The sequence below is a fragment of the Emydura macquarii genome, unplaced genomic scaffold (assembly GCF_026122565.2).
Source record: "Emydura macquarii macquarii isolate MOO-44397 ecotype Brisbane River unplaced genomic scaffold, CSIRO-AGI_Emac_v2 contig_3322, whole genome shotgun sequence".
Classification (NCBI taxonomy): Eukaryota; Metazoa; Chordata; order Testudines; family Chelidae; genus Emydura; species Emydura macquarii.
The window spans coordinates 286,075-310,917 of record NW_027133459.1 but is presented as its reverse complement, the minus strand read 5'-3'; the positions used below and the strand labels follow the sequence as shown (position 1 = coordinate 310,917).

The 24,843-nt window shown below is 69.2% G+C and overlaps 4 protein-coding genes across 5 annotated transcripts; 2 read left to right on the top strand and 2 right to left on the bottom strand.

Annotated features, from left to right (window-relative positions):
- Positions 1 to 1,010: 1,010 nt before the first annotated feature.
- On the top strand, positions 1,011 to 9,539 carry MMP14 (matrix metallopeptidase 14). 2 transcript variants are annotated; one of them, XM_067533089.1, is made up of 10 exons: positions 1,011 to 1,127; positions 3,669 to 3,817; positions 4,346 to 4,468; positions 4,957 to 5,264; positions 5,806 to 5,967; positions 6,268 to 6,428; positions 6,719 to 6,857; positions 7,122 to 7,269; positions 7,510 to 7,625; positions 7,833 to 9,539. In XM_067533089.1, the coding sequence occupies exons 1-10, from the start codon at positions 1,026 to 1,028 to the stop codon at positions 8,144 to 8,146; spliced, it is 1,722 nt and encodes a 573-aa protein (XP_067389190.1). In that variant the 5' UTR covers positions 1,011 to 1,025; the 3' UTR covers positions 8,147 to 9,539. The 2 variants fall into 2 exon arrangements, with proteins under 2 accessions (XP_067389190.1, XP_067389191.1); XM_067533090.1 differs by lacking the exons at positions 1,011 to 1,127; positions 3,669 to 3,817 and adding an exon at positions 3,947 to 4,051.
- On the bottom strand, positions 9,536 to 12,393 carry MRPL52 (mitochondrial ribosomal protein L52). The gene is made up of 5 exons (XM_067533101.1): positions 12,245 to 12,393; positions 12,047 to 12,121; positions 11,878 to 11,945; positions 11,743 to 11,807; positions 9,536 to 11,652 (listed from the first exon to the last, which is right to left on the bottom strand). The coding sequence occupies exons 1-5, from the start codon at positions 12,376 to 12,378 to the stop codon at positions 11,500 to 11,502; spliced, it is 495 nt and encodes a 164-aa protein (XP_067389202.1). The 5' UTR covers positions 12,379 to 12,393; the 3' UTR covers positions 9,536 to 11,499.
- A 2,150-nt stretch (positions 12,394 to 14,543) lies between these two features.
- On the top strand, positions 14,544 to 19,356 carry SLC7A7 (solute carrier family 7 member 7). The gene is made up of 9 exons (XM_067533091.1): positions 14,544 to 15,035; positions 16,167 to 16,292; positions 17,000 to 17,144; positions 17,389 to 17,512; positions 17,625 to 17,728; positions 17,900 to 17,996; positions 18,471 to 18,620; positions 18,700 to 18,883; positions 19,220 to 19,356. Exons 1-9 carry the CDS (start codon positions 14,579 to 14,581, stop codon positions 19,303 to 19,305), a joined length of 1,473 nt encoding a protein of 490 aa, XP_067389192.1. The 5' UTR covers positions 14,544 to 14,578; the 3' UTR covers positions 19,306 to 19,356.
- OXA1L (OXA1L mitochondrial inner membrane protein) lies at positions 19,004 to 23,447 on the bottom strand. Its single transcript, XM_067533151.1, has 10 exons — positions 23,355 to 23,447; positions 22,993 to 23,121; positions 22,616 to 22,835; positions 21,789 to 21,932; positions 21,497 to 21,582; positions 21,252 to 21,416; positions 20,716 to 20,820; positions 20,230 to 20,392; positions 20,067 to 20,147; positions 19,004 to 19,729 (listed from the first exon to the last, which is right to left on the bottom strand). The coding sequence occupies exons 1-10, from the start codon at positions 23,445 to 23,447 to the stop codon at positions 19,617 to 19,619; spliced, it is 1,299 nt and encodes a 432-aa protein (XP_067389252.1). The 3' UTR covers positions 19,004 to 19,616.
- Between the last annotated feature and the right edge of the window lie 1,396 nt (positions 23,448 to 24,843).

Genomic DNA, 24,843 nt, shown 5'->3' with positions numbered 1-24,843 from the left:
CCGGCCGCCTGGCTTCTCCCCCCGGCTCTGGGAGGGGAGTGGGGTTGAGTGGTTAGGCAGGGGGGGCCCGGACACCTGGGTTCGCGGTGGGAGCCCAGCCGGCTGGGCCGAGGCCTCGCTCAGCGAAATCAGAGGCAGCTGAGTCAGCGGCCGCACAATCACAGCGGCCGAGGGACAAACCCGTGGTGGGAAATGTGCTGAGGAGAAAGACCCACATCCTGCCCCATGGCCCCTCCCCAGGCCTGGCTCAGCCACCCCCACGTCTGCCTCACTCCCACCGTGAACTGTGCCCCAAGGACCCCCCTCCCACCCAGACACCCCCGACTCACCCCAGACCCCCTGACCCACTCCCCGACCCCCAACCCCCCTGGACCACCCCAGAAACCCCCTGACCCCCCAAAGCCCCTGACCCACACCAGACACCCCCTGACCCCCCAAAGCCCCTGGCCCACACCACACACACCCCGACCCCCCAAATCCCCTGGCCCACATCAGACACCCCCTGACCCCCCAAACTCCCTGGCCCACAGCAGACCTCCCTGACCCCCCCAGACCCTCTGGCCCACCTTAGACACCCCCACTCAGACACCCAGCATCTACCCCCTGGCCCACCCAGACCCCCACAACCCTCCCCTGACCGACCCCAGACCCCCTGACCCACTCAAACATCTCCCGACTCCCCAGACACCCGTCGACCCACTCAGACACCCCACGATCCACCCAGACACCCTCAGACGCCCCTAACCTCCTCTGACCCACTTCAGACCCCCTGACCCAGACCCCCTCCACTTTCATCCTCTCTCCTTCGCTCTCCGTCCTTCCCTCCTCTCGCCCCTAGGTGGCGCCCCTCCACCACCACTTCGCCCCCCCCTTTCCCCGCCCCCCCCCCCAGCTAATTGGAGCCAGACGCGCTGACCACGTCGCAGCCTTGGGGCCGGGCAGGAGGCGGGGGGCGGGACGGCGGAGGGGAAGGCGGCGGCGGAGGGGGGCCAGGCCACAGTCGCGGCGGAGGGAGGGAAGGGAAGATGAGATCTGTGCGGAGCCCGGGGCCCTCGCTGCTCGCCGCCAGCCTGGTGCTGTGCTCCCTGCTCCAGGGCCTCTCCGGGGACCCCAACTTCAGCCCCGAGGTGAGTCCTGGGCCGTCCCCGGATCGCGCCGGCCAACTGGATTGGCCAACTCTCCGTTGGCCAACTCTCCGTTGGCCAGCCCGGTATTGGCCAGCCCGGCATTGGCCAGCCCGGTGTTGGCCAACTCTCCGTTGGCCAGCCCGGCGTTGGCCAACTCTCTGTTGGCCAACTCTCCGTTGGGCAGCTCTCCGTTGGGTGGCTCAAAGTTGGCCAACTCTCTGTTGGGCGGCTCTCCATTGGCCAACTGTCCCTTGGCCAAGTCTCTGTTGGCCAGTCCTGCTCCTAGACATGGGGGGCGCTTAGCCCCCTTCCCCTACCCCCCACCCCGCCCTGTCCTGCTGAGGCCGGGACGTCCCGATCTCAGGGGCTTTGTCGTGTAAACACAACTGTCCCTTCCCCTCTGCCCAGAAACCAAAGTGTCCCAGAAACCAAAGTGTCCCGATGTGTCACACTCACTCGCTGGTTGTCTGGCTCCCCCAGTTCTGCTTTTCCCGTCTCCTTTCCTGCCCGCACCCCCGGGCCCGCCCCCCCCCCCCCCCCCCGTCCTCCCATCCCCCTGCCCTAGCCAGGTTCCCCCCCCAGCGTCCCAGCCCCCTACCCTAGCCAGGGACCCCCACCCGTTCTCGCAGCCCCCCACTTTATTCCTCAGCTTGTGGCTTTTCCCCTCTCCCGTCCTCGGCACATTCCCCCTTCCCTCACCCCCCCACCCTCCCTGCGGCTTGCCTGGCTTCCCCCCCTGTCCCCCCCCCGGCCTGGCCCCATTCCTGTGTTTCTAGCCAGGGCAAAGCGGCTCCCTGCCCCCCACCCGCCTGCCAAACTTTCCCGTTCCTTCGCTCCCTGCCCTTCACGACACGTTGCCCCCCGGGGGCGCTTCCCCCCCACTCCTCTCTGGGACCAAACTCCCTCCGTCCCAGGGCATTCAGCCACTGGCTCCGTCTGTCCGTTATTCCTTCCTTGCCACTGGCCCGTCTTCGGCCCCCGCAAACCAGCCGCTCACTCCTCCTCTGGCTGCCTTGGCCTGGTCCCGCCTTGTCCCCCCCCCCACTTCCATCTGTTTATTTCCCTCTTCCCCCCCTTCCGCGCCTCGGTTTCCCCCTCCTCCGCCCATGGGGTTTCTCCGTCTCGCCTTCCTGCGCTTCTCTGCCGCTCCCCCGGGGCCAGCCCCTGGCCCCCGCTTCATTGCTCCAGCCCCGCTTCCCCAGCGCTCGTTGCCCCCCGCCGCCAGCCCTGGGCCCCCCTGCCCCTGCTTCCAGCCCCCCCCCCCCTTCACAGAGCGTGCGCCACAACCACAGCTGGACGCCACCCAAGGATTGGGCCTGGTCTGCCTTCGGTGCCCGGCTGCTCCCCTGCCTCCCTGCCTGCCGGCCGGCCGTCTGTCCATCTTGTCTTCCAGCCGGCCATCTGTCCATCCATCCGTCTGTCCAGCCGTCCATCCATCCCTCCAACCTTCCTTCCATCCATCCATCCCTCCAGCCCTCCATCCGTTCTTTCCATAACTATCTATCCTCATAGACCCTAATCTGTCTGTCTGTCTGTCTAGCCCTATATACCCCTTCATCTGTCTGTCCATCCGTCCGTCCATCCATCTATCTGTCTGTCCCCAGACACCCCCCTCCGTCTGTCTGTCCGTCCGTTTATCCGTCTGTCTGTCCAGCCGCCCATCCCCCAGCCCCGAGGCTGGCCCAGTCACACACTCGTTCCTCGGCGGGGGGAGGGGGCCCGGATCTCCCCCCCCCGGGTTTTGTGGCCGGTTCGTCACCTTCCTTCCACCCACCCCCGAACAAAGGCCGCTTGCGTGGCTGTGGGGCGCGGGGGGAGCGGCCGGAGCCGGCCGGGCAGTAACTGAGCGTGGGACGGGCGCGGGGGGGGGGGGCCCAGCCAGGGCGGGACGGAGCCGGGCGAGCTCGGGACAAGGCCGGGCCTGCGCCCACGGCCGGGAGAAGCGCAGGGCCCGGCCCGGCCCGGGGGGGGCCGGGATCGTCCCGCGATCCGGGCAGGGCAGGAACCGGCCGCGGGGCGGCGCCTGTGTGTGTCTCACCGGCCCGATCCTGGGGGGGGAAATCGTAGCCGGGGGGGGGGGGGGGGAGGGGAGCGCGGTTAGCGCCGGCTGCCGGAGGGACGGACAGAGGCGGACCAGCACACGGGAGGGATGCGGGGAGCGGAGGGGGGACCCGCAGCCCCAGCCCCGCCGGTGCCCCCCACTCCCGAGCCGCAGCCCCCCCTGCTAGCCCGGCCCTGGGTGTTTTGTTGCTGGGTCACCGAGTAGATGGTGCCTGGCGGGGGGAGGGGATGTGTGGGGTGGGGCCGTTGCATGGACTCAGGGCTGTGGGTTATGAGGGGAGAAGGTCTGGGGGTGCGTGTTGTGAGGCATGGCTGGGAGACGGGAGTGGGGGCTGGGGTGGTCTGTGCGGGATATATGGGGTTCGGTGTGGGGCACATGGGGGGGTCAGTGTGGGGTAGCGGTGGGAGGGCTGGTGTCTGCGCTGGGCTGGGTGGGTCTGCGTTGTTGGGGGGGCCCTGATGCTTTCCCTCCCCCCCCAGGCCTGGCTGCAGCAGTATGGGTACCTGCCCCCCGGCGACCTGCGGACCCACACCCTGCGCTCGCCCCAGTCGCTCTCAGCTGCCATCGCCGCCATGCAGCGTTTCTATGGCCTGCGGGTCACCGGGACGGCCGACGCCGACACCATGAGGTGGGGCTGCCCCACTCCCAGCCCCCGAGAGCTGCCCCCGGGGTCCCCGGGCACTGCGGGCTGGGGCTAGGCGGTGTCAGCGGGTTCTGGCCCCATCACAGGCTGATGGGAGTTGGGCACCAGCCGGGGGTTGGATTCTGGCACCACTGGGGCCAATGGGGGTTGGGCGCCAACAGGAGCTGCCTCTTTGGCCAACGCCAGCGCTGAGCATCGTGGGATTTTCCCAGCCCTATGGTGGGTACGAAGCCTGAAAGCGAAGGGCCATTTGGGGAGGCGGGGCCTTGATCTGTTTGGGGCCATGGACATCACGGGCGGGGGGGGAGGGGGGCGGTGCAGGACGCCTGGGTTCTATTCCCAGCTCTCCCGGCTCAGTGGGGGTCTGGACGCCATTGGGGGCTGGGCATGTGCCCTGTGAAGGGGGATAAGCATGAGGGGGCCTGTGGAACTCCATGCCACATGATACTGGGGCAAAGGGATTTCGGGCCACCCCGCCCCCCCCCCACTAACCCGTCCCCTCCCCACCTGCAGGGCCATGAAGCGGCCCCGCTGCGGCGTCCCGGACAAGTTTGGGGCCGAGATCAAGGCCAATGTGCGGCGCCGGCGTTATGCCATCCAGGGCCTGAAATGGCAGCAGAACGAGATCACGTTCTGGTGAGAGGCTGGGGGGGGGGGGAGGCGGGCAGAGGAGGGGGATGTGAGGGGGCAGCTGGGGTCCATGGGGCATTGGGGGAGCTCTGGGGGGTTGAGGAGGGAATTGGGGATGCAGAACCATGAGGTCAGATGGGGGGGGGTGTCTGTGGGGTGGTGACAGGGGGCTGGGGGCAGTAATGGGGGCCCATGGGGTGGCAATGGGACGATGATAGGGGGCTGTGTGGGGCTGTGAAGCAGTGATGGGGCGGCCGAGGGGGGATCGTGGGGCAGTGATGGGGCAGCGTGAAGCTGGGGGGCAGTGCCAGGGAGCCGAGGTGGGGCTCTAGGGCAGTGATAGGGGGCTGTGGGGCTGTGTGGAGCTGGGAGGCAGTGACAGGGGGCTGTGGAGGGGCACGGGGTGGGACATGGAGCCGTGGGGGGGCTGCACGTCCATGGGGAGGACCGCGGGGGGGACGTGCGGGTCCAAGCCAGGCTCTCCCCCCATGCAGCATCCAGAACTACACGCCCAAAGTGGGGGAGGCGGCCACATTCGACGCCATCCGCCGGGCCTTCAGGGTGTGGGGGGCAGCCGTGCCGCTGCGCTTCCGCGAGGTGCCCTACTCCGACGTGAGCCAGGGCCGGGCACCCCACGCCGACATCATGATCTTCTTTGCCGAGGGCTTCCACGGCGACAGCACCCCCTTTGATGGCGAGGGCGGCTTCCTGGCCCACGCCTACTTCCCGGGCCCCCATATCGGGGGTGACACTCACTTCGACGCCGCTGAGCCCTGGACTGCGCGGCCTGACGACCTGAGCGGTGAGCCCCACGTGGGGGCAGAACGGAGACGCTGGGACCCCCTGCTCCCTCCCCTCTGAGTCCACTAAGCCCGGCGCTGCTCCCCCCCGCAGGGCTGTGGGAACCCCTGAATCCTCCCCAGCCCCTTCCCCATCCCTTGCCCCCCCAGTGCCCCACAGCTGATCGAGGGGGGGTTGAACTCACCGGGGCGGACATGGCGAGGTTCCCAGGTGGACGCGGGGCGAGGTTCCTGGGCAGCCGTGGTGGGGTTCCCGTTCCCAGCAAGGTCCCTGTTCCTGGGTGGCCGCGGGAAAATTCCCACGAAGGTTCCCGTGTGGCTGTGGTGCTGTTCCCCCGGGCGGCTGTGGCGAGGTTCCCGCGTGGCTGTGGGGCGGTTCCCGGGTGGCCGCGGGAATGTTCCCATGAAGGTTCCCGCGTGGCTGCGGTGCCGTCTGTGGGGCGGTTCCCGGGTGGACTCGGTGAAGGTCCCCGTTCCTGGGCAGCCACGTGACGCCCTCCCCCTGCCCGGCCCGCGCTGACACTCCGGCTCCGGCCCCCGCAGGGAATGACGTCTTCCTGGTGGCCGTGCACGAGCTGGGCCACGCGTTGGGGCTGGAGCATTCAAACGATCCCTCGGCCATCATGGCCCCCTTCTACCAGTGGATGGAGACCGAGAACTTCGTGCTGCCGGACGACGACCGGCGCGGCATCCAGCAGCTTTACGGTGCAGCCCCCCCCACCTGCTCCCCTGCCCCCCCACGGCAAAGCCACCCCGCCAGAAACTTTGGGGTTCTGGGCTCAACCCCCTTCTCCCTGCAACCAGGCACCTGAGCCCCCTGGGGGTGTGAGCCTCCCCACAGCCCCAGCCTATAACTCCCCTGGGTGACGGCACCCACAGCGCCCCAGGATGGGCACATGGGGCATGACACCTGGCCACACTCAGCCCCCCCCCAGGCCATGCCCCCCCCCCAGGCTGTCTCCCTCCCCTGCACCGTCCATTAACCCTTTGCATCCCGCCACCCAGGGAGTGAGGCGGGAGTCCCCAGCAAGGCCCCCCCAGTGCCCCGCACTACGGCCTGGACCCACGTGCCTGACCAGCCCAACAGCCCCCCCTACGGCCCCAACATCTGCGAGGGCAACTTCGACACCATTGCCGTCCTGCGGGGGGAGATGTTCGTCTTCAAGGTGGGTGTGTGAGCAAGGCTATGGGTTGGGAGTGAGGGGCACCGGCCAAGCTGGGGGGGGCAGAGCTGGGCTAGCGGGGCAGAGCTGGGCTAGCGGGGGTGCTGTGGGTCGGGAGTGAGGGGCACCGGGGGGGGGGGAGGCTGCGGGTCAGGAGTGAGGGGCACTGGCAGAACTGGGGGGGCAGGGCTGGGCTAGCAGGGGGCTGTGGGTCAGGAGTGGGGGGCACTGGTGGGGCTGTGGGTCGGGAGTGAGGGGCACCGGCTGAGCTGTGCAACTGTCCCTGGTCCCAGGAACGCTGGTTCTGGCGGGTCCGGAATAAGCGGGTGATGGACGGGTACCCGCTGCCCATTGGCCAGTTCTGGGTCGGGCTCCCAGCCTCCATCAACACGGCCTATGAGCGCAAGGATGGGAAATTCGTCTTCTTCAAAGGTACCAGGACATGGGGCCCGGCCCCTCTGGGGTGCTAGCTCTGATCCAGCCCGGGGGTGGGGCATGGGGGCAGTTGGGGGGCAGGGAACGGGTGGGGCTGGGGGGCAGGGAAGGGGGCAGGGGGCAAGGAAGGGGCAGGGCTGAGGGGCAGGGAAGGGGCATGGGGGGCGGTTGGGGGGCAGGGAAGGGCGGTGGGGGAGCGGTTGGGGGCTGGGAAGGGGGGGGAGCCAATCCTGGCGGGTGACTTCGCCCCCGCGCTCGCAGGCGACAAGCACTGGGTGTTCGACGAAGCCACACTGCAGCCCGGGTACCCGAAGCCTCTGCGGGAGCTGGGCCGGGGGCTCCCCGACCGTATCGATGCCGCCCTGCTCTGGATGCCCAGCGGGAAAACCTACTTCTTCCGGGGCAGCAAGTGAGTGAGAGACCCTCCCCCTCCCGGGCCCCTCTTTCACCCTGTGGCCCCCCCAGGAATCCCCCTTCCCCGCCGGGGGCCACCTGCATTGTCAGCGGCCACTGAGACCCCCCTAGGGACACCCATGGGACTCCCTCCCCAGTCAGGCCCCCAGAGACGCCCTCCTCTGGGACCCCCCCATGGAGCTCCCTTCCTGGGGTCCCCCCATTCTTATCCCCTGCACTGCCCCCTCCCCCGCAGGTATTACCGCTTCAACGAGGAGACCCACGCCGTGGACCCCGAATACCCCAAGGACGTGTCCGTCTGGGAGGGGGTCCCCGAGTCGCCCCGCGGGGCCTTCATGGGCAGTGACGAAGGTACGGGGGGCATGGGGGTGGCAGGAGGGCACAGGAGGGACATGGGGGGAGGCCGTGGGGTGGCTGGGGGAACTCAGGGGGGGAAGGCCGGGGCTGGGGGAGGGGTCGGGGCGATGCCGAGGGTCCCGACTGATCCGGCTCTGCTTTGTCGTCCCCCCCGCCCGCTGCTCTCTGTCTGTCCCCGCGTCCGTCTGTCCATCCATGCAGCGTTCACCTACTTCTACAAGGGCTCCCGCTACTGGAAGTTCAGCACCCAGCGGCTGCGGGTGGAGCCCGGCTATCCCAAGTCCGTGCTGCGGGACTGGCTGGGCTGTGGTGGGCGCCGGCGGGACGAGCCCGACGTGGTGCTGGTGGAGGTGGACGAGGTGGGGGATGGGTCCGTGGGGGCGGCTGCCGTGGCCCTGCCCGTCCTGCTGCTGGTGCTGGCCCTGGCCCTGGCCGGTGCCGTCCTGGTCTTCAAGCGCCGTGGGACCCCCAAGCGGCTGCTGCGCTGCCAGCGCTCCCTGCTGGACAAGGTCTGAACCCTGCCCCACGCCCCGCCCCCTGCTGGACCAGGGCGGGGCTCCCCGGGGTCCGCTTCCTGGGGGCGTGGCCAAGGGTGGAGAGGCAGGGCTTCTCTTTGGCTCCTCCCCCTGCGGCGCAGCCCCGGGTGGAGAGGCGGGGCTTATCTCTGGCTCCTCCCCTATGGCGAGAGGCGGGGTCTTCTCTCTGGCTCCTCCCCTTCCCTGCTGGACAAGATGTGAAGGGCGGGGCTTCCCCTGGCCCCTCCCCCTTTCCCAACATTCCTTTCCCCATCCCCCCCACAGACGCGCTGAGCGCGCTCGGTACCCTGCGGGGTGACCCCTGACCCCGCCCCTCATGCATCCCCCCCCCCGGGGGCCTCTGACTGCTCGGCTCCCCCTAGAACCTCGCAACGCTCACCTCAGCCGGGGGGAGCCAATGGGAGACGCCCAGTGTGACCCCGCCCCCAGGTCATGCTGGCTCCTCCCCCAATCTTGGGCCTGTGACCCAGCCAATCAGGTTGGTTCTCTGCACCGGTTGGGTGGGGGTTCCATCTCCCCATTGGGCCATGTACAAAAGGGAGTGGGGCCATCTGTGGAACAGAGGCCCCCGATTGGCCCCCTGGGGAAATGGGTGTGTACTTCAGGCAGGGCCTTGGGAACTGAGGAGAGGAGCCATGGAGAGGAGGAGGGGCCATAAGAACCATGGGGTGGAGCTTTGCTGAAGGGGTGGGGCTTTTGCATTAAGCGGGCGGGGTTTTAGTATTAAGTGGGCGGGGCTACGCAGATGAGGGGCTTTGCTGTCCAGTAGGCGGGGCTATGCAGATGACGGTTGCCCTGCAGTCCAATGGGCAGAGCTGTGTTGAACCCAGGGCGTTCCAAGGGGCAGGACTATGCAGATAAAGGGGCGGGCTAGCGAGAGCGGCGGGGGAAGCGGACGTTTTGAAAAACGGGGAGCGCCGTGGAATTGGGGGCGGAGCCAAAGGAAGTGGACGTGGCCTCACCATGCCCCACTTTCCAGCAGGGCATTGTAGCAGGCCCCACAGAGGAGGCAGGGAATCTTGGCCCCCCCCCATCCTGAGTTAAGGGGGGACATGCCTTTAGGGGCCACCCAGGTCTAGGGGGACCCCCATATAATGTGCCTAGGCCAGAGGGTGGCTCGGGGGAGATGGAGGAGGCTGGACGCAGTGGGGGGTGAAGGACTGGTTAGGGGTGCACTGGGGGGGGCCCCTGTTGGGAGCGAAGGTGCCAGATCCAAGGAGCTAGGGCCCAGTTTAGGCCCCCCCGTTCTGCCCCCTCTCGGGGTTTCTCTGGGGGTTTTTTTTTTAGCTGTCGGGGTTTTTTTAACGTCTAATTTTTTAAATAAAAAACTTAATTATTCTCAAAAAGCAAAGGCAGGCAATCAGCACGTTAGCGGGGGAGGGAGGGGGCGCAGGGGGGGACCCCACAGCTCCCGCTGGGCGGGACGGGGGTCGGGCCGTGCCCCTCACCCACCTCGGAGGGGTTTTGCCCCCAGGGGTTTGGACACCGTGGGGGTAAATCTCTGGCGGGGGGGTGATGGTATTTTTCAACGTCTCGTTATTGTAATTAATTAATGTTATTTTTGCTATGGAATCGACGGGCGCCTCCGGGAAAGCCGGGGCTGAGGCTTTTAGCGGGCGGATTCGCCAGCCCGGCGGGAACCTCTCGATTTGCCGTCAAAACCACCCCGGCTTTCCCAGCCTTCCGCGCGTCGTAATAAACGGCCCCGTTTCCCGAAGCTTTGTGATGAGTCGGCTTCTTAACACTCGTGGCGGGGCTCGTGGCGAATGCGCCGGGGGAGCTGGTGGGGGGCCCGAAATCCCACCAATCGGCTCGTGCCAACTCCCCGGGCAGTTTCCCCCGGCGCTGAAACTCCGGCGCCCGGGAAGAGCGCAGAGGCCAGGCCGCTAACGTTGGGAGTTCGGCGGCCGGGAACAAAGGCCCGTTTGTGGAGGTCGGAGAAATCCCAAGCAAAGCGCTCAGGGGAATCACAGCCTTTCATTCCTGCATCGTCCTCCCGGGCGGGACGGGGGGTTTCGTGCAGAGCCGGGACAGTCCAGGCCTCTCGGGGGAAGGGGAGGGCATGAAACGTCAGCGCCAAAGCAGCCGTGTCCCGGGGGATTCGCACGAAGCGGGTGGCAGGGAAAAGGGCCCGGGTTAGTTTAACCCGAAGACGTGGCGAGGATCCAGGAATTCATCCTTGCCCGGGTGCGAGCCGCCCGCCCCCCCGTGGGACCCGCCCGTCCCAGCGGCTAATAAAACCCGGGGGGTTTGCGCACAATTTGACGCAAGGTGGGGGGGGGGGGGGAGTCGCTGCACATTCTCCAGGGTTTCTCTCGGGCCGAGGCGGGGGGGGAACAGGCCCCGGGTCGTGCTGGCTCCATGGCCAGGCTTTGGCTGCGGGTCCCGGGCAGCAGGAAATGAGCCACTAACAGATTTGGGGCCAGGGAAGCGACTTTGTTTCCACTGAACGGAAAATAAAAAGGCAGCAAACGGGATCTGGGGGGTTTCTCTCTTTTTTCTGACGAATCGAGTGTTTTCCAAGGGGTGCGAACAGAGGGGCCCGGCTGGGCTGCCGGGGGGGTGTGGAGTGTGAGGGGCACCGGCAGGGGCAGCCCAGGGCAGGGCTGCGGGTCGGGTCGGGAGCGAGCGGCGCCGGCGGGGGCTGACTCAGGGAGCTGGCGGCTCGTGACCCAGCCGCGGTGACGTGGGTCTCACCCCCATTTCCCCTGTTTCGAAACCCTGGCCCAGCTCCCGCTCAAAGCACACGGGGTGGGGGGGCCCCCTGGGCTGGGCTGGGACCGTGGGTGGCCCCCCCACCCCCGGCTGCCTCCCCCTGGTCCCGTGAGCCGGGCTGGGTGCCCAGGCCATGATGTCAGCGCAGTCGTGGCGGCACATCTGGAAGCAATTACAGATGTTGGGGGGGGGGGGGGGGATGAGCCTGGATTGCAAAACACAGTCGGAGCCTTGAGAGCTGAGTGTGTGTGTGGGGGGGGCCGGGACACCCCCGCCCCTCCCCCCCCACCCCAGTCACAGGCTCGTGACTGGCCTGGGATGAAACACTTGTGAGATGGGGGGAAGGGGAGGAAGTGCAGAGGCAGGGCTGGGGGGCAGGGCAGGGCTGCGGGGCAGGAGTGGGGGGTACTGGGGGGGGGGAAAGGGAGGGGACAGGCCCCGTGGTGGGGGAGGATCCAGGCGTCCGGCCGCACCCTGGGGCCCAGGAGCAGGGGATCAGTGGGGGACGCGAGGGGTCAGTGGGGGGCACAAGGGGTCAGTGGGGGGCGCGGTCCCGGCGCAGGGGGTCAGTGGGGGGCGCAGGGGGTCAGTGGGGGGCGCGGTCCCGGCGCAGGGGGTCAGTGAGGGCCGCGGTCCCGGCGCAGGGCGCCCCCCTTGGGCTGCAGGCGGTTCTGCCTCCGGCTGTCCTGGGCGTCGAGGTCCCGGCACCGCCCGTCCCGCCAGCGCTGCAGGCCGCGCTCCATCTCCCCGGCCAGCTGGGCCACGCGCCGCTGGGTGGGGAGAGACACGGTCAGGGGCCGCCCCGGGACCCAGGCGTCCGGGCCCCCGCCCCTCCCCCCACCCCACCCGACCCCACTCACCGCGAACGCCTCGTCCTCCTGCCGCCGGCGCGTCTGGCCCTTCCACGGGGGGGCGGGGCGCCCGTCTGCGGGGATCGAGAGGTCAGGGACCCAGGCATCCGGGCGCGGGGGGGGAACGGGGGGGGCGAGACCTACCTACGAAGGACCAGTCGGGCAGATCCCGGAGGGGGCCGTAGCCCCCCGAGCTGGGGGCCAGGCCCTGCCTGGGGGGGAGAAAAGGGGGGGAGAGTGAGACGGGCCCCCCCGTACTCCCCACTCCCGCCCCGCCCGCCCCTCCCCTCGCTCCCGCCCCGCCCCCACTCACTGCTCTCTCCAGAGCCCCCCGCCGGGCTGGCGACGCCGACGTGCAGGTTCCGGGGGTTCGCGGCCAGGCGAGGCGCTGGGGAGGGAAAGGGGGGTCACTGAGATGCGCGGCGAGGAGCCCCCCCCTGCTGCCCCTCCCCCCCAATCCAGCCTGAGGCTCCCCCACATGCCCCCCCCAATCCAGCCCCCCCCGCCCTACCCAGCCTCAGGCTCAGGCCCAGCGCCGCCGCTGCCATTTGGGGACAGGAAGTGCCGCGCCGGGCCGGGCCCATGTGCGAGCGCAGCGCAGGCTCCGTACGGCAAGGGTGGTGGGGGGGAAGTAGGCGCCGCCATGTTAGAAATGGCAGCGCCCGGCGCGCGGCGCCATGTTCGGAGTTGAAGACGTGGCAGCAGGTGCTATGGGCGCCGCCATCTTGGGCCACTTTGTACGGAAAAGGGGGCCGCCATGATGTTGGCACGAAGTGAGAGTGCGCGCCACCTGCCGGCCAGGCCCCGTGTGTCCGTTGCAGTGAATTCGTGGGGGCCGCCATCTTAGAGAGACAGACACAGGGAGCCGCCATATTGATAAGGGGAAATACGGACGGCGCCATCTCGGTTAAGGATCTAAGTGACGTCGCTTTCTGGAAAGGAATTTAGGGCGCCCTGATGTCGCATCTCATTGGCTATACTGGAGTTTGTTCTAATGGGAGCAGCCATCTTGCTTTGGGCTGGAGGAGCGAATGGGCGTAGCCATTTTGGGAAAGGCCTTCATGGGCGCCGCCATATTGGTGGAGGAAAGCGGAAGGGCCGCCATGTTGGGAGCGGAAATGCTGACGGCCGCCGTCATCTTGGTAAAGGGTCGCGCCTCCGCCGCCATTTTGGAAGCTGACGTTCCCAGTGGGCGCGGCCATAGTGGCTCGTCAGGACCTTGTGGGAGACGCCATCTTTAAAATGGCCGCAACAGGGCCGCGACGGAAACCCAGAAGGGTCAATTCGCGGACTCTGCCTCCCGACATGCAGCGAGTTGTGCCCAGTCTCAGCCTGGGCGTAGGGCCCAGACGCCTGGGTTCCTGCTGTTCAGAGCCGGTGACGGCGAGCCTAGGGAGCTCCTAGCCCTGCTGGCCGGGGGAGGGGGGGGGTGGGCCTGAACCCAGACTCCTTGTCTGCCCCCTGCCCAACCCATGTGGGCAAAGGAGGGGTCAAAGGTCGCCTCGCTAATGATTTGGCTCATTAGATATTAACCTTTGGCTAATTATTAATGCAGAAAGCAGCCCCAGGCCAGGCCCCCGAGTCGGGGATGCTCACAGCATGTGTGGTGCTGGGGCACTGCTGGGAGGAAGCTCACCACACGGGGGCACTGCTGGGAGGAAGCTCACCACACGGGGGCACTGCTGGGAGGAAGCTCGCAGCGCACAGGGCACTGCTGGGAGAAGCTCGCAACGCACAGGGCACTGCTGGGGGAGGAAGCTCACCACACAGGGGCACTGCTGGGGGAGGAAGCTCACCACACGGGGGCACTGCTGGGAGGAAGCTCACCACACGGGGGCACTGCTGGGAGGAAGCTCGCAGCGCACAGGGCACTGCTGGGAGAAGCTCGCAGCGCAGAGGGCACTGCTGGGAGGAAGCTCACCGTGCGGGGGCACTGCTGAGAGGAAGCTCGCAGCGCAGGGCACTGCTGGTGGGAGCTCACGGGGGGGGGGGGAAGGAAGTTCGGGGTGGGGGCAGTGCTCCGCACTAATCTCCCTTATCAGACATTGGCTCCCCTCCAGGGACCTTGGACCCAGCCCAGGCCCAGCCCCCCCCTTCCGCACGTTAAATCTCGGCCCCTCCCGGCCCACCTTCCGCTTTCTGCGCCGGGACTCGGGAGCGGGGCCGCGAGCGGTGAGTGTCGAGCCCAGCCTGGGCCCCTTCCCCGTCACTGCCAGAGACCGGAGAGAACCCAGGCATCCGAGCTGCCAGCGTCCCCTTCCCCCCCCCCCCCAGCTCTAACCACTCAACCCCCTCCCCCCCCGAGCCTGGAGAGAACCCAGGCGTCCGGGCTGCCAACCTCCCCCCCCCCAGCTCTAACCACTAGCCCCCACTTCTCTCCCAGAGCCGGGCAGAGAACCCAGGCATCCGGGCTGTCAGCCTCCCCTCCCCCCAGCTCTAACCACTCAACCCCCCTCCCCCCCTCCCGAGCCTGGAGAGAACCCAGGCGTCCGGGCTGCCAACCTCCCCCCCCCCCCAAGCTCTAACCACTAGCCCCCACTTCTCTCCCAGAGCCGGGCAGAGAACCCAGGCATCCGGGCTGCCAGGTCCCCCCGCTCTAACCACTAGCCCCCCCATCCTCCCCTCCCAGAGTGGCCCCAGGTGCCTTGGGCCCTAACCCCCTCTGGAGGAGAGGACCCAGGAATCCGGACTCCCACCCTCCACCCCCACTCTAACCACTAGCCCCCACTGCCCTCCCAGAGCCGGGCAGAGAACCCAGGCGTCCGCCCCCCGCCCCCGCTCTAACCACTAGCCCCTCGTCCCCAGGTGCCCGGGCCCCCCGCTGAGCCGCTCTCCCCCCGCAGCCATGGCAGCCGCGTCCGACTACGCGCCGGCGCCCCCCGGGGGCGAGGCCCCACAGCTGCGCCGGGAGATCTCGCTGCTCAGCGGCATCTGCCTCATCGTGGGGAACATGATCGGCTCCGGGATCTTCGTCTCGCCCAAGGGGGTGCTGCGGCACGCCGGCTCCGCCGCCCTGGCCCTGCTGCTGTGGGCGCTGGGCGGCCTCTTCTCCGCCTTCGGGGCCCTCTGCTACGCCGAGCTGGGCACCTCCATCCCCAAGTCGGGCGCCAGCTACGCCTACATCCTGGAGGCCTTCGGGGGGCTCGTGGCCTTCGTCCGCCTCTGGGCCTCCCTCCTCATCATCGAGCCCACCAGCCAGGCCGTCATCGCCCTGACCTTCGCCAGCTACGTGGTGCAGCCCCTCTTCCCCAGCTGCCCCGCGCCCCACGTCGCCCACCGCCTGCTGGCCGCCGGCTGCATCTGTGAGGGGGCGCCCGCTGGGCGGGGCGGGGGCTTGTGGGGCAGGAGTGAGGGGCATCGGGGGGGCAGGGCTGGGTCGCATGCAGGCTGTGGGGCAATGGCGGGGGCTATGGGGCAAGAGTGAGGGGCACCGGCGGGGATGTGGGGGAGCTGTGGGGCGGGAGTGAGGCCCCCCCATATCTCAGCCGCTCTGGGTTTCCCTTCCCCTTTGCCCCAGTTGCTGCTCCCCCTTCCCACAGCAACCCCCCCCCCCACCTCCAGGGAGAGAACCCAGGAGTCCTGGCTCCCCCTGGCTCTAACCACTAGACTCTACTGCCCTGCCAGAGCTAGAACCCAGGCGTCCGTGCTCCCAGCCCCACCCCCGCTCTCGTCGGTCTGTCCCCGCGGCGGGTGCTGAGTCGGCGATTCCCGGCCGGATCCAGCTGCCGGAAAACGCCGAGTCAGGGCCCCCGAGTTGCACCATTGGCTTCGTGGGCCTGCGGGGGTGGGGGGGGCTGTGGGTCAGGGGTCAGGAGACCTGGGGGGTGGGCAGCCCCCACTCTGGCACTCATGGGCCTGTGCAGACACCAGCCGGGGTCCCCCCGGCTGCCCCCCCGTCCGGCGCTGCCCGGCCCAGCCCCTGTTTATGAGCCGCGCAGTCACAACACAGCAGGGGAAGGATCAAGGTTAACGGGCCCGGAGCAAAACAAGGAGGAGGCGGCAGAGAACCCAGGCGTCCTGGCTCCCACCCCTCCCCCACACTGTAACCACTAGGCCCCACTCCCCTCCTGGAGCTGGGGAGAGAACCCAGGCATCCTGGCTCCCAGCCCCGCCCCCCACATCTCACCACTAGGCCCCCCCCCCCAGAGCCAGGCAGAGAACCCAGGTGTCCTGGCTTCCAGCCCCGCCCCCCACATCTCACCACTAGGCCCCCCCCAGAGCCAGGCAGAGAACCCAGGTGTCCTGGCTTCCAGCCCCGCCCCTCACATCTCACCACTAGGCCCCCCAGAGCCAGGCAGAGAACCCAGGCATCCTGGCTCCCAGCCCCTCCCCCCGTCTCACCACTAGGCCCCCCAGAGCCGGCAAAGAACCCCGGCGTCCGGGAGTGCCTTGGGCGGGGGCTGCGGGGCTCTCACGCGCTGCCTCGCCCCCAGGCCTGCTGACCTTCGTGAACTGCGCCTACGTGAAGTGGGGGACGCGGGTGCAGGACGCCTCCACCTACGCCAAGGTGCTGGCGCTGCTGGTCATCATCGTGGCGGGCGTCACCCGCCTGGCGCAGGGTGAGAGCCCCCCTCCTGCCCCCCACCCCTGCTCCCCCTCGCTCCCGCCCCACAGCCCCCTGCTTCTGCCTTGCAGCCCCCCCACGTCCCCGGTGCCCCTCAGTCCCGATCTGCAGCCCACCCGTGTCCCTTGCTGCCACCCCACAGCCCCTTGCTGCTGCCCCACGACCCTCCCATCCCCAGCTGTCCCTTGCTCCTGCCCCACAGCTCCCTGCTGCCCCTCACTCCTGCCCCATGACCCCCCCATCCCCAGCTGCCCCTCGCTCCCGCCCCGCAGCCCCCTGTCCACAGCTGCCCCTTCCTCCTGCCCCACTGTCCCCCCCATCCCCAGCTGCCCCTTGCTCTTGCCCCATAGCCCCCTGTGCACTCCACATCCATGATACCCTCACTGCTGATCCGCAGACCCCCCATGTCCCTTGCTCCCACCCCACAGCCCCTCGTTCCTGCCCCACAATCCCCCCATCCCCAGCTGCCCCTCGCTCCCGCCCCACAGTCCCCTGCTTCCGCCCCACAACCTCCCTGTCCCCAGATGCTCCTTCCTCCTGCCCCACAACACCCCCCATCCCCAGCTACCCCCTGCTCCTGCCCCACTGTCCCCCCATCCCCAGCTGCCCCTCGCTCCCGCCCCACAGCCCCCCCGCTCACCCTACGTCCACGATACCCCGCCCCCCGCTGACGGCCCCGATCCGCTCCGCTCCGCTCCGCAGGGCACACGCAGCACTGGGCGGCGCCCTGGGCCGGCTCGTCGGGGGCGGTCGGGGACCTGGCGCTGGGGCTGTACGCCGCGCTCTTCTCCTACTCGGGCTGGGACACGCTCAACTTCCTGACCGAGGAGATCCGCGACCCCGAGCGGTGCGGGCCGGGCCGGGCCGGGCTGGGGGGCTGGTGGGGGGCCGGGTGGCGGGGGGGCTCGGAGCGATCCTGGGGGCCCCGGGGCGGGGGTCCAGCGGGATCCTGCGGGGGGCGGGGCGGGTTAGGGCCGGGAGATGCGGGTCCCGGCGGGGGGGCGGGGCGCGTGTCGGGGGCGGGGTTAGGGCTGCGGGTCCCGCCCCCCGGCTCTGACTCCGCCCCCCGGCTCTGACTCCGCCCCCCGCAGGAACCTGCCGCTCGCCATCGCCATCTCGGTGCCCGCCGTGGCCGCCATTTACCTGCTGACCAACGTGGCCTATTACACCGAGCTGCCGCCCGCCGAGCTGCTGGCCAGCGACGCCGTGGCCGTGGTGAGCGGGGAGGGGGCGGGGCCCGGGAAGGGCTGGGGGCGGGGCCAGGAGGGGGCGGGGCCAGGCCTGCCCCGCCCCTTGCCGGGCTCTCACCCCCTCCCTCTCCCCGCAGAGCTTCGCCGACCGCCTCTTCGGCGCCTTCAGCTGGACGGTCCCGCTGGCCGTGGCGCTGTCCTGCCTCGGGGGCCTCAACGCCTCCATCCTGGCCGCCTCCCGGTATGGACCGACCCGCCCCATCCACCAAGCCACGCCCCCGCCGAGCCGCTCGCCCCGCCCCCTGCCCAAGCCACGCCCCCGTGCCCTCCACCCAGCCCCGCCCCCTGTCGTCCGCCCCTTCCCTGCCCCCGCGCCCTTGTCCGCCCCCCCTGACGCTCTCCCCCCCCCCAGGCTGTTCTTCGTGGGCTCGCGGGAGGGGCACCTGCCCGACGCGCTCTGCATGATCCACGTGGAGCGGCTCACGCCCGTGCCCGCCCTGCTCTTCAACGTGAGCGCGCGCCGGGCCGCACCATCCCGGGGACGGGGGGGACGGAGCACTCCCTAACACCGGAGCATGTGGGGCAGACCATGTCTGATGGGGGAGCCACGGGACAGACCATGGTGCACGCTGGGGGGGGGGTGAGACGACGACCGCAGGATAGGGGGCATGGGACAGGGGCGCCCAGGTCAGTCCATCCCGAGGGTGGGCAGGGGGCAGCTTCCCACGGGCCAGTCCATCCCCATGGCAGGAGGGGTGTGTCCCCCACGGGTCAGTCCATTCCAGTGATGGGGGGAGGGCTGCCCCACTGTCAGTCCATCCCCGTGACAGGATTCCAGTGATGGGGGGAGGGCTGCCCCACTGTCAGTCCATCCCTGTGACAGGAGGGGTGTGTCCGCATGGGTCAGTCCATCCCCATCACAGGAGGGGTGCGTCCCCCCGCGGGCCAGTCCATCCTGCTGAGGGGGTCTCTCCCTCTCCCAGGGGGCCATGGCTCTGGTCTACCTCTGCGTCGACGACGTCTTCCAGCTCATCAACTACTACAGCTTCAGCTACTGGTTCTTCGTGGGCCTCTCCATCGCCGGGCAGCTCTACCTGCGCTGGAAGGAGCCCGACAGGCCCCGCCCCCTCAAGGTGAGGCCCTGCCCCCTCCCATGGCCTGTGGGGCAAGGTCTCCCTGGCTGTCCCTCACCTCCCCCGTCTGTCTCCCCAGCTGAGCATCATCTTCCCGCTGCTGTTCTGCCTCTGCACCATCTTCTTGGTGGCCGTGCCGCTGTTCACCGACACGCTCAACGCGCTCATCGGCATCGCCATCGCGCTTTCGGGGCTGCCTGTCTACGGCCTGCTAGTGCGGGGCCCGGACGCCCGCCGGCCCCGATGGCTGCGGGCGACCATGGGTGAGCGCCCTCCCCCCCCCCATGCCCCTCGCTCCCAACCCGTAGCCCCCGCCCTAGGCGACTCTCGGCCCCGCGTGGTGCCCCTCGCTCCTGACCAGGTTCCTGGGCTCCCCCCGGTGCCCCTCACTCCCGACCCGCTCACCCTGGGCTGCTCCCTTGTCACCCACACCCACGCCTTTCACTCCTGACCCACAGCCCCAGCCATGGGCTGTCAGCCCCCCTTACTCCCGGCCCATGGTCCCCACCACGGCTCCGCCGGCACCCCTCACTCCCATCCCGCAGCCCATGCCAGCCCTGCGTGTGCCCCCCCCGCTAACCTGCCTGCTCTCCCCACAGCCAGCCTGACGCGGCACATCCAGCTCCTGTGCCGGGCCGTGATGACGGAGCTAGACCCCGACGAAGTTCGCGCCAAGTCTCAGTGACGGAGCCAGTGGGGAGGGGGCCACCTTCCTCCCCCACCGCCCCCCCTCTAATTTATTGGTCCCCGGGTTCCCTTGTTGGGAGGCGCCCCCCGCCCCACAGGCAGCTGCTACCAATAAACCAGCATCACTCCAGCCAAGCCAGCTCCGGGCATCGTCTGTTGCTTTCTGGCCCCCCAGACCCCGTCAAGAACAGTGCCACGGCGTCAGTGGGGGGGGGGGGGGAGACGGGTCCTTTATTAGCTCAGACCCGCCCCCCCCCCACACACACACAGTGGGGTGGGGGTTGGGCTCCAGGGTCCCAGGCGCTGGCTTCAGCCCAACGTGTCCTTCCAGGGCCTCTTCGGCGGAGGGTGGGCGCTGGCGGCCGTAGCCCCCCCCTCCTGCGGCTGCAAGGGGTTGTGGGAGTAGGTCTGGCGCAGAGGGCCTGGGGGGAGAGAGATGGGGGGGAGCTGCTGGAGTCGAGCGGTGGGAGATGAGCGCCCGAGGCCAGGTGTGGGGTGGGGTGGGCAGGGCTGGGACCCTCATGGATGCAGGGGAGCAACCCCCGGGGGTGGGGCAGTGTCTCCTGGGGATGTGGGGTGGGGCAGGGACCCCCAGGGGCGTGGAAGGGAACCCCACGGGCACAGGGGAGGGCTATGGGGGCAGGGATCCCTGGGGGCGTAGAGCAGGGGGCAGGGCTCCCCAGGGGTGCAGGGGAGGGCTCTGGGGGCAGGGATCCCTGGGAGGTGGCATGGGGTGGGCGGGGGACCGAGGACACTGACCTCTGGCGGCCAGGGCCAGGTGATCCTTCATGCGCCGCTCGCGCTCCTGCAGCTGCTGGGTCAGCCGGGCATCCCTCCAGCCTGTGGGGGGAGGTGAGGGAGCGGTGTTAGCCCCGGGCGCGGCCCAGCCCGCCCCCCCCCCCGCCCTGCCCCCCTCACTCACCGGTCCGCAGGCTTTTGATGAAGCCCTCGCTGTGGGGCAGCAGGGCCGGGTCGTGCTGCACGCGCGGGGGGATGCGGAGCCGGGTGCGCACGGCCGGGATCCGCAGCAGCCCCACCTGCGCCAGCGAGAACAGGTTGGACGTCAGCCAGTAGGTGAAGACGGCCTGGGGGGAGACGGGCAGCGTCAGCCGGGCACAGGGAGGCGAAGCAGGGGGTGTGGCCAGGAGCAGGGGGCGTGGCCAGGAGCAGGGGGCGTGGCCAGGCGGGTGGGGAAAGGGGGGCAAAGGCAGAGCCAGGGGCAGGGGGGGACTGTATCAGCTGGGCGCAGGGGGCAGAGCCAGCTGGAAGCAAGGGGGCGGAGCCACACAATGGGGGAGGAGCTGGGCATAGGGGGGGCGCATGAGGCCCAAGCCGCTGGGGGCCCACGGAGCGCATGGGGGGGTCCCTGCCCGGGCGAGACGTCCCCCCCCCCGCCCCGGCCTCTCACCGTGGGGAAGCTGATGGTCAGCGGCAGAATCACCAGCGGCATCACCCGGAAAACAGTCTTCATCACCTTCAGGTTGGGGTTGTCCACCCCTGACTCCGCCCCCAGCTGCAGGGGAGGGGAGGGGACACACACAGAGGGGGCGGGGTTAGAGACATGGCTCCAGCCCCCCAGGCATCCCCCACCCCCGGTAAAGCAACCCAGCAGACAGTCATTTACTGTAAGCCCTGCATTGTTGTTATAACAGCCGTGCCAAATGGTTCTTTGTTTACTGTAGGCCCTACAGTATTTTTGCAGTGCCCTATCATCTGGGTACAGCAGTGAAATGGCCCTTTGTGTACTGTTGTTTGTACTCTATTATTGTAGGTCCTACACTATTGCTATTGCCATCCAGTGAGGGATGCTATCACATACCAAGCACATCCCCCCACCTTCCCCACAGTAGCCCAATGGCTCTTTGTTTATTGTAGGTCCTAGAGGCTGCAGCAGGCCACTGGCTGCCATGTTTACCGTAGGGCCTACACGCCAGCCGCACTCACCTCCAGGATGAGCCACATGGTGGCGGTGGTGATGAGGGGCAGAGCGTAGAAGGGGTCGGCTGCCGTCAGGTCCATGAACCAGGCCAGGCCCCCGCTCTGTAGGCTGGGCACGGGCAGGGCCGCCATGTCCCGCAGCGCCATGAAGAAGGAGATGAAAATGGGGGCCTGGAGTGGGGAGAGTAAGGGGGGCTCAGAGCCGTGGGGAGGCAGAGGGCGGGGCCTCAGGTGGGGGGGCGGGGCCTCACCTGGACCAGGGGCACCAGGAAGCCCCGCAGGGGGTTGACGTCATGGGTCTTCTGGTAGAGGTTCAGCTCCGATAACGACTTGGAGTCTGGGGGGGGGAAGGGAGGCTTAGGGGCGGGGCTCTGATTGCCCCGCCCTCCACCCAAGCCCCACCCATCCAGCCCCTGGCTCCTCCCACCGAGGCCCTTCCTTTCCTCCCCAGGCCAGACCTCCCCGGCTCCAAAGCACCGCCCCTGGAGATAGACTCCACCCTCCCACCCCTCTTCCCGCCCCCCAGCCCTGCCCCCCACTCACACTCGAAGTGGTTCCCCGAGCGCTTGGCGTCCTGGATGAGGCGCGTGAGCCGGGAGATCTCGGGCATGTGATTGTTCAGCTTGGCCGCCTCCCGCTGTCCCTTCACGATGACGGGGAACACCAGGCAGCGCGCTGCCACCGTGCCTGGGGAGAGACCCACAATGCACCGGGGGGACCCACAATGCACCGGGCTGCCCCCCGTGCCGTGGGATTTATCCACATTGCACCGGGCGGGCTGCCACCGTGCCTGGGGAGAGACCCACAATGCACCAGGGGGGACCCACAATGCACCGGGCTGGCCCCTGCACCGGGAAATTTACCCCCAATGCACTGGGCTGGTCCCATGCGCCATGGGATTTACCCACAATGCACCGGGCTGGCCCCATGCGCAGTGGGATTTACCCACAATGCACCGGGCTGGCTGCCAACGTGCCTGGGGAGAGACCCACAATTCACCAGGGGGACCCACAATGCACCGGGCTGGTCCCCACACTGGTCCCCACACTGGAGGATTTACCCACAATGCACCGGGCTGGCTCCCCTGTGCCAAGGGAGTTACCCACGATGCACTGGGCTGGTTCCACCATGCCAGTGGGGGGATTTCCCCACAATGCACTGGGCTGGCTCCGTCCACATGGGGGGGGTTACCCATAATGCACTGCGTGGGCTGCCCCATTGCGGGGGGGGGATTTACCCACAATGGACTGGCTACCCCCACATCCGGTGGGGACCCACAATGCCCTGCGCGGGACAGGGCAGCAGACCCACAAGGACCCTCCCCACCACGCGGCCGTGGGGCAGGGCCCGTGGCCCAGCCGGCCCCTCACCTGCCACGATGGCGCCCCACCAGGGCAGGCCCAGGTCGACGTGCAGGGTCTCCAGCAGCGTCTGGATCAGCCCCACGGGCGTGTAGGAGCCAAGCCCCAGCTCCGCCAGCCCCAGCTCCGGCACCACCTCCGCCAGCTCCCCCCCGAGCACCGTGCCCCCCGGGGGCAGGGGCGGGGGAGCTGCAGGGGGCAGAACCTGGGGGGCTGCGGGGGACAGCACCTGAGGGCAGGGGACAGTGAGACAGCAGTGCCCCCCACTCCCGACCCGCACCCTGCCAGTCCCCCCGGTGCCCCCCGCCAGTCCCCCCCCCGGTCCCCGCTCCCAACCCACAGCCCCCTGCCAGCCCCCCCGGTGCTCCCCGCTCCCGACCCCTCACCTGGGCGGGGTCTGCGGAGCTCGTGCTCTGGCTTCGGGCCGGGGGCGGCCCCAGGGCGAGTCGGGAGCGCGGGGGGGCCCCACGTGGGGCGCTGCCGTGGAGCCAGGTGCGGGGGGCGCCGCAGTGGATCTGGGGGGAGGGGAGAGATCGGTGACCTTTTACCTGGTGACCTTTGCCCCCCGGAGCCCGCGGACCCCCGTGACGTCACCCAGAGCGGGGTCTCAGCTCGCGGGCCCCCAACTCCAAACCACGTGACCTCCTGGGGGTGGGGAACCCCCCCAGCCACGTGACCCCCCCCAGGGAGGACACCCCCGTCCGCAGAGGTCATGACCCCGGTGACATCACAGCCCCCCCGATCCCACCTGTGTGTGGAGCCCCCTGAGCAGCGGGAGGAGCCGCGCGGCCCCGAGCCGCCGCCAGCCCCGTCTCGCCGCCGCCGCCGCCGCCGCCGCCATGTTCCCGGCCAAAGACCCGCCCCAGGCTGGGCCCGGGGAGGAGACACAGGCAGCTCCGCACTGCGCATGCGCAGCACGACCCGGCGAGGCTCGGGTGAAGCAGGCGCAGCCATGTCTGTTACGGGCAGCCATATTGAGAGTGGCAGTGAGCCGGCCGTGGAAGACGCAGGGCGCGACGGGTTAGCTGCGGCGGCCATCTTGGGTGTGGCGGAGCCGCCTCCCGGCCACCCCGCCGCCATATGGGCTGAGGGCGGACGTTGCGGGCAAGGCAGGGCGGCGGCCATATTGGATGTTGGCCAAGGCACTCTGGAAGCCGTCTTAGCTGAGGGCAACCCCCTCTCCCCCTCCCGCCAGCAGGGCGGAGCCGGCACAATATACGTGTGCTCTGGGCCGGTGCAGAGACGCGAACTGGCCACGCGGGGGCAGCAGGGGACAGGCCCGGACAGCCCACAGCCGGGCAGAGAACCCAGGCGTCCGGGCTCCCAGCCCCCCCCCCCCCCGCTCTAACCCCTAGACCCCCCTCCCCTCCGAGAGCTGGGGAAAGAACCCAGGCGTCCGGGCTCCCAGACTGAGCCCTCCCCACCCCCCGCGATGTTCTGGGCTCCGCACCGATGCAAAGCACGGGTGCAAAGCAGCTGGTCGGAGGGTCCCCTGGGTCGGGGGCTGCTCAATGGGCCCCGGGTTCTGGGGGCTGCAATGTGCCGAGCGGCCAGCGGAGGGCAGCAGAGGAGCAGAAATGAGGCCGCTCCAAAACCAGAACCCAGGCGTCCGGGTCCCCCCCGGCCCAACCCCAGCCCCGCCCACGAGGTGTTTGTGTGATCCGCACCAATGGGCCGTGCCGGGCGGGGAAGGGGCAGGAGCTCATTGAAGAGTCTCGGGGACGCCTGGTGTCTCGGGTCCTGGTTCGGGGGGCGGCCCCAGGGTTCAGGGGCCACGCACAGTGGCGGCAGAGGCGCAGATTTGGGGCATCCCCTGGTTTCCCCTTTGCAAAACAAGAACCCAGGAGTCCGGGCTCCCCCAGCAACCCTGCTCCATACAGGCCCCCACTCCGCTCCCACAGCCAGGGATGGGACCCAGGCGTCCGGGCTCCCCCGCTCCGCACTAATCTCTAAACCCCCCTCTAGTTCCGCAGCCGGGGTTCGGTGGGTGCAATGGGCCAAAGGGCCAGGAGGTGGCAGCAGAGGAGCAGAAATGCGGCTGCTGGAAAACCAGAACCCAGGCGTCCGGGTTCCGGCCCCCCTGTTCTAACTCTGCCCATAACTCCCACTCTCCGCCCCGTGCCAGGGATAGAACCCAGGTGTCCTGGCCGCCAGCGCCCCAGCTCCAACAACTCGACCCCACTCCCTCCCTGAGCAGGAGAGAGAACCCAGGAGTCTGGGCTCCCAGCTCCCCCCAG

Coding starts and splice junctions, on each gene's coding strand:
- MMP14 (XM_067533089.1), top strand. CDS start 1,026: ATGAGATCTGTGCGGAGCCCGGGGCCCTCGCTGCTCGCCGCCAGCCTG. Junction 1,128..3,668: donor ACCCCAACTTCAGCCCCGAG/GTGAGTCCTGGG, acceptor CTCCCCCCCCAG/GCCTGGCTGCAGCAGTATGG. Junction 7,270..7,509: donor TACTTCTTCCGGGGCAGCAA/GTGAGTGAGAGA, acceptor CCTCCCCCGCAG/GTATTACCGCTTCAACGAGG.
- MRPL52 (XM_067533101.1), bottom strand. CDS start 12,378: ATGGCGGCGCCTACTTCCCCCCCACCACCCTTGCCGTACGGAGCCTGC. Junction 12,122..12,244: donor GGGCCTGAGCCTGAGGCTGG/GTAGGGCGGGGG, acceptor TTCCCTCCCCAG/CGCCTCGCCTGGCCGCGAAC. Junction 11,946..12,046: donor GGGGGGCTCTGGAGAGAGCA/GTGAGTGGGGGC, acceptor TCTCCCCCCCAG/GCAGGGCCTGGCCCCCAGCT.
- SLC7A7 (XM_067533091.1), top strand. CDS start 14,579: ATGGCAGCCGCGTCCGACTACGCGCCGGCGCCCCCCGGGGGCGAGGCC. Junction 16,293..16,999: donor CGTCACCCGCCTGGCGCAGG/GTGAGAGCCCCC, acceptor TCCGCTCCGCAG/GGCACACGCAGCACTGGGCG. Junction 18,621..18,699: donor ACAGGCCCCGCCCCCTCAAG/GTGAGGCCCTGC, acceptor CTGTCTCCCCAG/CTGAGCATCATCTTCCCGCT.
- OXA1L (XM_067533151.1), bottom strand. CDS start 23,447: ATGGCGGCGGCGGCGGCGGCGGCGGCGAGACGGGGCTGGCGGCGGCTC. Junction 21,933..22,615: donor GTGGGGCGCCATCGTGGCAG/GTGAGGGGCCGG, acceptor GTCTCTCCCCAG/GCACGGTGGCAGCGCGCTGC. Junction 20,821..21,251: donor CCATGTGGCTCATCCTGGAG/GTGAGTGCGGCT, acceptor CCTCCCCTGCAG/CTGGGGGCGGAGTCAGGGGT.